The following is a 10,000-nucleotide window of genomic DNA, read 5'->3' on the forward strand; positions in this document are numbered from 1 at the left end:
TGAATTTACAAAACTAGCCCTTTTTAGCTGCAAAAATGACTGTACTTGGACCATACTAGAAAATATTTGTTCATTACTTAGTAAACTTTCATGTAAAGATCAAATTTGGCAATAGGCAGCCACATTTCAATGAGCAGCATAGTTGCAGTACCTTTTTTGACCATTTTCTGCACAGTGTCCCTTTAAATGGCCTCAGATAGGGCTTTCAGGCCCACCAGAACGGAGCCAGTGCCGGTGCCCGAGGTCCATTGGAGTTGATTGCGCATAGGGCCCACATTTTGCTGCTATGCCCCTGTGTGTGTGTGTGTGTGTGTGTGTGTGTGTGTGTGTGCGCGTGCGTGCGTGTTTGTTTGTGCGTGTTCGTGCGCGCGTGCGTGCGTGTGTTTGCGCATGTGCGTGCACCTGTGTTTGCTTTGCCAGTTTTTTCACGTAGAAAGGTGGCTGTCAAGGCTGTAGAGGGAGAGCTGTTGTAGGGATTAGCTTAAGTGAGAGTTTTCTGAATGAAAATCCATAGTTGTTGCAAATTTTCGCCTAGTCATGGATTAGTTTTTTGGTGTGTGGGCTGTGTGTGGGGGTGCTAGGACTTATCTAAAGGGTTTTTAATGTCCCCAACAGAGCAACAGTAAATATCTGAGGCATAAACCGATGCAAAAGTTTTTGCATCTACTGATTTTGTAGACAGTTAAGTGGCTGGGGTCAAAATGACCCGAAGGATCACAGATGTGTAACCTAAATCTGAGGATAACAAGATACAAGATACAAGATACAAGATACAAGATATTTTATTGTCATGTGTATATATATAAAACATATACAGTATATACAACGAGAAGCTTCCCTGCTCTGAGAGTCCCAAAAAAGGTTAAAAAAGGAAAGTAAAAAGGCAAAAATAGAAGTAGGAAAAATATATATATTGAAAAAGTTGAAAGCTGCAAAAAATAAATAAAAAATTGGCAGGTTGGAGAAAGGGGAGATGTAATGAGTGAATTCCTTCCTATGTCTGTGTTTTTGAATTCAACAGTCTGATACACTGAGGGAAGAAGCTGTCCCTGAGTCGGCTGGTGTGAGCACGTAAGCACCTGTATCTCCGGGCAGATGGTAGAAGGGTGAAGTGTGTGTAGCTGGGGTGGTGCGGATCAGCTATAATTCGTTTGGCCCTCCTCAGACACCGCTGATTGTAGAGATCCTGGATGTTGGGTAGATCTGCTTTGATTGTCCGTTGAGCAGATTTGATGACTCGCTGGAGGTCTCTCCTGTCTTGGGCAGTGGTGTTACCATACCAGGCTGTGAAATTACCAGTTAGTATGCTTTCTATTGTACAGCGATAGAAGTTGGCCAGTATCCTACTCTCCATTCCATATCTGTGCAGCCGTCTCAGAAAAAACAGTCGCTGTCTAGCCGTCTTAGTGATGCAATTGATGTGATGAGACCAGCTGAGATCCTCCTTGATGTTGACTCCTAGGAATTTATAGCTCTTAACCCTCTCCACTGCAGTATCAGCGATGTAAATTGGCTGGTGTGGCTGGTGTTGTGTCCTCCGGAAATCCACGATCAACTCCTTTGTTTTGCTGACATTCAGGAGTAGATTGTTATCCACACACCAGGTTGACAATGCCGCCACCTCAGCCCTGTAGGCTGACTCATCTCCATTTGTGATGCAGCCAATTACCGTAGTGTCGTCAGCAAACTTAATGATGGTATTGGAATTGTGAATGGCTCTGCAGTCATGTGTGAAAAGGGAATAGAGTAGGGGGCTGAGCACACATCCCTGGGGCGCGCCGGTGCTGAGGCAGAGTGTGGAGGAGGTGAACTTGCCCAGTCGCACTGCTTGAGGCCTATCGGTGAGAAAGTTTAGAATCCAGCTGCAGAGTGAAGGATTAAGATTTAGAGATTGCAACTTTAACACTAGTTTGGATGGAATAATTGTGTTGAAGGCAGAGCTGTAGTCGATGAAGAGCAACCTCACATAGGTGTTACTGTGATCAAGATGGGTAAGAGAGGTGTGTAGTGCAAGGGCAATGGCGTCATCAGTTAATCTGTTTGACCTATAGGCAAACTGAAGTGGGTCAAGTGCAGCAGGAATAGATGATGTGATATGCATCTTGATAAGCCTCTCAAAGCACTTCATGGCAACAGGTGTAAGAGCTACTGGTCGGTAATCATTCAGACAACTCACTGTAGACTTTTTAGGGACTGGGATGATGGTAGTCCTCTTGAAGCATGCAGGGACAACAGACTGCTGTAGTGAGAGGTTAAAAATATCTGTAAAGACATCAGCTAATTCAGATGCGCAGGCTTTAAGCACACGACCTGGGATGTTGTCAGGTCCAGGAGCCTTGTGAACATTCACTTTCTTGAACGATGTATAAACGTCTGTCACAGATAGTTGGATGGGGCAGCAGTCACTCTCTAGCAGAACTTCAGGCTTTATGTTGGATTCAAACCGGGCATAGAAGGAGTTCAGCTCCTCAGCAAGATTGGCAGAGCCTTGGCCTGAACAGGTGTTTCTGTCTTTGTTGTCAGTGATTATCCTTAATCCCTTCCACATATTCCTGCTATCTGAGTCCCTGTAGTAATTTTCTATTTTTTCTCTGTACTGCCTCTTAGCCGACTTGATGATTTTTCTGAGCTCATATCGTGTACTTTTATATTCTGCAACATCACCAGACTGAAAGGCTGCTGACCGCGATCTTAATGCTGCGCAGACCTCCCCATTCACCCATGGTTTTTGGTTGGGGAAACTCCTAAAAGACACTTTTGGCACAACTTCATCTATACAGTTGGAGATGTAGTCAGTGACGCTCTCTGTGTAGTCGTTGATGTTATCAGAGGCCGAGCGGAACATATCCCAGTCTGTTGTGCTGAAACAGTCGCGCAGAACGGCGTCAGATTCGTCCGTCCAGCGCTGTACAGAGCGAGTCACCGGTGGTTCAGATTTTAGCTTCTGCCTATAAGCAGGGAGTAAAAGCACTGAGGCGTGATCTGATTTGCCAAAAGCCGGACGAGGGCGGGCTCTGTATGCACCCTTAAAAGACGTGTAGACGTGATCTAGCGTGTTCTCGCCTCGAGTTGGACAAGATACGTGCTGGTGGTATTTCGGCAGCATTTTCTTCATATTAGCTCTGTTAAAATCTCCCATGACGACAAAGGCTGCTTCTTTGTTCTTGTTCTTTTTACCTTGCAAATAAGTATTTCACTCGTCTTTTAATCTCCGAAGTGAAAAAAGTTCTTCACGATGCTAACAGACATAACTACCGTAAAGACTTGTACCGGTATGTCCTTGGCAATGATGACAAGTAAACAGGAGGGTTACGTGAAAGTTCTCTGAATAAAAATGCATATTGCATGTTCATCTTGTAAGCACATGTTGAAGTGCGTATAATAGTCCTCTGCAAATATGCATATCTGTGTCATATGTGCATGCTACATATAATTGTACTTATTCATAACTCTGTGTCTGTGTCTGTCTGTGTATGAGTAGGAGTCTTTACAGATGAATATGAGTGTGGTGCCATATTTACATCTAATCCCCTTCAGTTGACATTTGCATGTTTTTGCATTTGTATTTGTACTGTGGAGAGAGAGAGAGAGAGAGAGAGAGAGAGAGAGAGAGAGAGAGAGAGAGAGAGAGAGAGAGAGAGAGAGAGAGAGAGAGAGAGAGAGAGAGAGAGAGAGAGAGAGAGAGAGAGAGAGAGAGAGAGAAAAGGAGAGGGATAAGGAGAGGGATAAGGAGAGATATAATGAGAGGATAACTCCTGTTAGCTTCAGCCATGAGCCCATCATGTCATATGAAGAAGAAGAAGAAGAAGAAGAAGAAGAAGAAGAAGAAGAAGAAGAAGAAGAAGCGATCGGATAAGAAAGGAGAGGAGGAGGATAGAAGATAGAGATGTGGGACAGAGAACATATGGCAGAGATGAAGAGAAAGGGGGAGGGAGAGACAACCAAGTTGTACTGTATGACAAAGACAGATTCATATTCCCTTCTGAAAATCCCCCTTATGACAAACGGTGGAGTGTTATGGTACATACACACCAAGATATTCGCGTTCGCTTAACGTGTCCGGGAGCATTGTGAGTCCAAGAGGTTCGCGATCGTAGTGGTCGTGTAGGTCGCCAAGATGTTGTCATAACGCAATCTACATCTCTCCATGAGCTCAGCTGCAGTCAGCTGTCGTGTACAGGGATCGTACAGGGCAGAGGTTTCGGGAGGTGACGTTCAGGCTCAGAGGTCTGCATCCATGTCTGACGGTACGTTTCCTTAACATGTCCGGGAGCATTGTGAGTCCGAGAGGTTCGCGGGCTGCCTATCACACTGCACAGTCACGGTCCACGTTCTATCCTCGGACAGCAGCTGGTCTGCCAATAGCGGGGCCGGACATGCGCCGCGCTTACACCGCGATCCTGTGGGCAAGGCATGATCTGCTTTCATCTATTCTAACCGCTTCAGACTGATAACGGACACGTATATCGGTGCTGGTGCCACGTTATCGTGCCGCGTTAGGGGTCTTACACACCAAGGCGGTAAAGCGTCGCGGAACGGCCACGTTTTTTACCGGCGTCGGTGAAAATACATTGAAACATATCTGTCCTTACACACCAACCGGCGGTAGTCGAGCGTCAGTGGCGCGGGAGCCGGCTCCGCGCCGCGCTGCATTTGGAAAATAGAACTCGAGCGTATTTTTCACGCCGGCGATCGGCGGTGTCTCATTCAAATGAATGGCAAAGTAGCATGCTAGCTTTGGCTGTGGGGAGGGTTTTGAATAGGACTGGCCGCGCACGCCGACGCTGTCAGTGTGAAAGGCAGAGAAAAACACGCCGGCCAAAACTAAGCAGAAAGACCGCGTTCATCCCGGGACCGTTCCGTTCCGCCTTGGTATGTTTTGGCCCTTCTCGGTGCCGCGCTTGCGGTGTGTAAGCACCTTTACCCCGCAGGACCATCGCAAGCGATTATCAGCAAAGATTTTCACATCTAAGATAGAGCTCTGCCAGTTCGAAGAGTTGCCGATCACAAATCGTAGATATCAAACACTTTGATGTTTACGCCTCGAAATAGAACGTCGGGCACCGTCTCTGTGTTTATGATCGGGGATAAGATTGACAGTTCTCTTTATGTGTGCGTCGCCACCTGACATCAAAATCGCACACAAAATCGTGGTTGCATAGTTTGAGCCTCCTATAACTAGGTTGACATTGCAACGGCCTGGCAAAACACAATAGCCATTCTGATATATTATTCTATATAGGCTAACTTAATTCTTCTTTTTCACCAAAAGGTGTCTGTCTGTCTGAGTCTATTTCTGTTCTCCCACAGCTGTCTATACCCTTCCATGCCTCCTGCTTTTTTTCTCATTTTGCATTGCACTTATTTCATATGACTACTGTTTTCCCAACCAATGTGCGTCGATGGGCTCTTTCATCTCTCTCTCTCTCTCTCTCTCTCTCTCTCTCTCTCTCTCTCTCTCTCTCTCTCTCTCTGTAACTCACTCTTTATATTTCTGCCTTTATATGTCTGCCTTTATATATCTGCCTTTATATATCTCCCACCCCCACTCTCACTATGTATCTGTTTCTCCCTCTTATTAGCTTGTCTTTCTGTCTGTCTGTATCGCTTTTCTGTTTATACATGTAGGCTATGTCAATCAGCCTTGGGCTGCCTGTCTCCCTTCCCGTGTTTGTCTCCCTCTCTCTCTCTCTCTCTCTCTCTCTCTCTCTCTCTCTCTCTCTCTCTCTCTCTGCCTCCCCCTCACTCTCCTCTCTCTCTCTCTCTCTCTCTCTCTCTCTCTGTCTTTCTCTCCCTCTCTCTCTCTCTCTCTCTCTCTCTCTCTATCTCTCTCTCCCCCACCCCCCCTTCTCTCCATTATATGTATTTCCGTCTGTCTCTGTTTTTTCCCCCTTTCTTACTAGTTTCATCTCCCCCTACGCTGTGGTTCTGTCTACACTTTTGTGTCTACTAAGGCTGTAACGATACACCCAACCCACGATTCGGTTTGTATCACGATATATGACCCACGGTTCGATATACCCCACGATTTTATTATTTTTTTAAGGGAAAAAAAAGAAGAAAATAAATTATGGGCTATATTTATATATATGCCTATGCTTTCTTTTTGCATTTACCTGCCTACATTATTTTTTTAGGTTTACTAAATGATGTTGCAGATATAGGCCTACCACTGAAACCTGTTCCCCAGGTGTTGACATCAAAACACAACACAGAGAAATGAGGGATATTAGTTCACCAAGGAAAAATAGGCTTATTACAAATAGGCTTAGATCATATCATGCTGAGATGCTGACCATGTGTGAGAGACAGAGATGGAGAGAGAAGGGTCAGGGTTCCAGTATATGTAGGCTATATAACAACTGTCTCACATTGTCAAACATTATCCAATTAATATCCAAACATTAACTGAAAACAACACTGGTAATATTTCGTCAGGAAACATGTTGTATTAAGTTACTTACAGAAATGCAACACTTAATTTTGATGTTTAATATTTTTGTAACTGTTTGATCGTGCAGCAGCGCGCACACGCTTATACAAACAAAACTCGAAATGAACCTCAGTTATGTTCTCAGTATGCAACACGCACGTTGTCTTTTGTTTGGTTTTGTGATTTGACATTTTGAAATGGAGCATGTTTTCGCTAGGCAGGCTTTCAATGTGGGGAGGATATAATGCTGCCTAATATCCACATCGACCTCAACGTTCGCCCGACTTCAGACACTCTTATGAGCGTATAGAGCTCTTTCAAAGCTCTTTCAAATTTGGGCAGGCGGAGCATCTCGCTCTCTCGCTCTCTCGCATTCTTTCTCTCTCTCCGCCCAACGTCTATCTCCACTCAACATACATCGGCGCATGCATGAATCAAAAACATCTTCACACGTTTGATAAAGCCTTCTTGGTCTGTTGTTCATTTCTGTGCTTTAGCTTCCGACGTTTGCCCAAGTTTTTTGTCTCGCGGTCGCGGAGGTTGCTCAGGCAATGAATAACAACCAATGCACGTGCTGCTGGTTGGACGGAACATTTTACAGGAGAGAGGGGTGAATGGAAGTGTTACTCGCTCATGTGCGCCCCATTTCTAATTGTCTTTGAGCGCATATACAAGCATTAAGCGCATATGCAAGCATTTGCCTGTATCCTGCTGTTTTCTAGACTGAGGGGTAACAACTTTAAAAGGGCGCATCGCGATTCTGCGAGGAAGGTTCGCGATAGGGGTTCGTGGGTCTGCGTACCGCGATCCCTCGGTTCGATGCTATATCGTTACAGCCTTAGTGTCTACGCTCAAAACTTTTGCCGTCTTGTTTTAATCTTTTTTATCGTTGCAACTGTACTACTTTTGCAAGTAGCTGTATTTTTTGTATTATTATTTTTTTTACCCCAATCTGTGTTTGTGTACTTACATAACTGTTTCACTCTGAGCGGTTGCATGGTCCTATGAGGAAATCTTGCTATTTCTATTGTGTTCTGTTATTGGGTTTGTTCTGTTTTGACTGGTGGGAGATACAGTATATTCTACTTTAATTGTGCTTGACATGTTACTGTCAGTGAGTTGTACCACACACACACACACACACACACACACACACACACACACACACACACACACACACACACACACACACACACACACACACACACACACACACACATACACACACACACACACACACACACACACAGCGCACACACACACACACACACACACACACACACACACAGCACACACACACACACACACACACACACACACACACACACACACACACACACACACACACACACACACACACACACACATTTTATGTACTTTATTTGATTCCACATTACAAATTAAAATCAATAGGAACCAATTATGATGAATAATCCAACAACTATTTTGACCAAAAGGCACATCTTGTTATGGAAATGTATCATTAAGGATACAGGAAACATCTTCTCATCCAGATGAACATGCTCCCTATAACAGCTGACACACACACACACACACACACACAAACACACACACACACACACACACACACACACACACACACACACACACAGACACACACACACACACACACACACACACACACACACACACACACACACACACACACACACACACACACACACACACACACACATGCCATCAGGGGCCCCCATGAGCAGAAGTGCAGTGCATGATGGGTACATGATATACAGGCAGCCTACCCATGTCCTCAGCTCCTAGCCCTCTCTTGTGCAAGTAAATGAAGCTTATGAAGCATCTGATGCTATGGTGGTATGGGGCCCCTGGATGAAGTTTTGCTTAGGGCCCCATAAAGGCTTGGGCCGGCCCTGCACGCACTCACACACACACACACACACACACACACACACACACACACACACACACACACACACACACACACACACACACACACACACACACACACACACACACACACACACACACACACACACACAAAAGAACACACACGCACACACGCACAGAACCATTCCACTTACTGTTTTCGGAGAGCTCTATGATGTAGTGCAGGAGGGGGCTGTTGCCGTCGAAGGGTCGTACCCAGGACAGGTGCACCGTGCGGCTGTCTGTGGCGTTCAGGGCCGCCTGGAGGTTACGCGGTAAGTGGGGGAGCTCACTGGAACAAAACAAACACATACAGACACACATGCAAACAGAGTAATTTAAAATACATATACATGTAACGGAGGCTAACTAGCAGAGTCGGCGTGGAACGCTACTAAACCTCCCTCCCGAAGCATCATACAGTATCGGTAGCACTGGGCTATCAGACTGGTCCTTTGGTCCAGCGGTAACATGCTGTGACTCCCATTGGCGTAGTGGCGAGTTTGCGCCCCCTTACGCACATACGCACACATGCACACACGCACACACACACGCACGCAGGCACGAACGCACGCATTCACAAACGCATGTGTACACACTTATTTTTCTAGATTCATCTCATTTCTTTCATCTCTGACTTTCCTGGATCTCTGAAGGCTGAGGAGTCGCGATTAATTACCTCACAGAATCCGATACACACACACAGGCATGCATGCATGCACGCACCCACCCACGCACGCACGTGCATACAGAGCCGCTGACAGCTTTGGCTGGGCCCAGGACAATGTCGCCTGACAGGGCCCCCCAGCCCAATACATACAATGTAATAATAACCAAATTCTGGGTCCCCTTTCTCCCTAGGCCTGGGACAAATGTCCCGTTTGTTCTCCTTGTCAGCACCCCTGTGCACACACATACACACACTCACACAGACACACACACACACACACACACACACACACGGGTGCACACACATGACGGAAAGAAATGACTGTAGATGCACTTAAGCATACTGAAATGCATACGTAGGGCTGCTTTAGCTTATATTAAAAAGCTCTGTACACTGAGAAAAGACTCATTGGCCCCACTGCTCTACAATATGACTTTAATGTCCTCATGTTAGACCACCGTAATGACTTATAGAGAGAGCGAAAGGGACAGCATAGAGAGGTGGAGAGGGAGGAACAGGGAGGAGGGCTAGTGAATGAGACTAATAGAGGAAGAGATGTAGTGAAACAAGAAAGAGGGAGAGAAAGACAAGACAGAGAGAGAAGAGAAGAGACATACATGCTGTGTGAGCTCCTAAAGAGATAGATAGTGGAAAGGTAGAGAAAGAAGGAACGAGAGAGAGGTAAGTGAGAGAACTAGAGTAAGAGATGGAGTGGAGGAAGAGAAAGAGAGAGAGAGAGAGAGGTTGAGATGAAGGGTAGGGATGAGATAAGAGAGAGAAGCAGTGCAGACAGAATGAGAGTGAGAGTGAAAGAAGGAGTGAGAGAGAGAGAGAGAGAGAGAGAGAGAGAGAGAGAGAGAGAGAGAGAGAGAGAGAGAGAGAGAGAGAGAGAGGTGGAGAGGAAGGGTAGGGATGAGATAAGAGAAGGAGAGAGAGAGAGAGAGAGAGAGAGAGAGAGAGAGAGAGAGAGAGAGAGAGAGAGAGAGAGAGAG

General features: G+C 45.8%; 1 protein-coding gene across 1 annotated transcript in view; it reads right to left on the minus strand.

Annotated features, from left to right (window-relative positions):
- The window catches only part of sdk1b (sidekick cell adhesion molecule 1b), a 396,999-nt gene that overhangs the window by 135,028 nt on the left and 251,971 nt on the right, over positions 1 to 10,000 (minus strand). Inside the window, exon 15 of the mRNA XM_063198261.1 lies at positions 8,494 to 8,630. Within this exon, the coding sequence (XP_063054331.1) occupies positions 8,494 to 8,630 (137 nt within the window). The remainder of the gene's footprint in view (positions 1 to 8,493; positions 8,631 to 10,000) is intronic.

The sequence above is a fragment of the Engraulis encrasicolus genome, chromosome 1 (genome assembly GCF_034702125.1).
Source record: "Engraulis encrasicolus isolate BLACKSEA-1 chromosome 1, IST_EnEncr_1.0, whole genome shotgun sequence".
NCBI classification, from domain to species: Eukaryota; Metazoa; Chordata; class Actinopteri; order Clupeiformes; family Engraulidae; genus Engraulis; species Engraulis encrasicolus.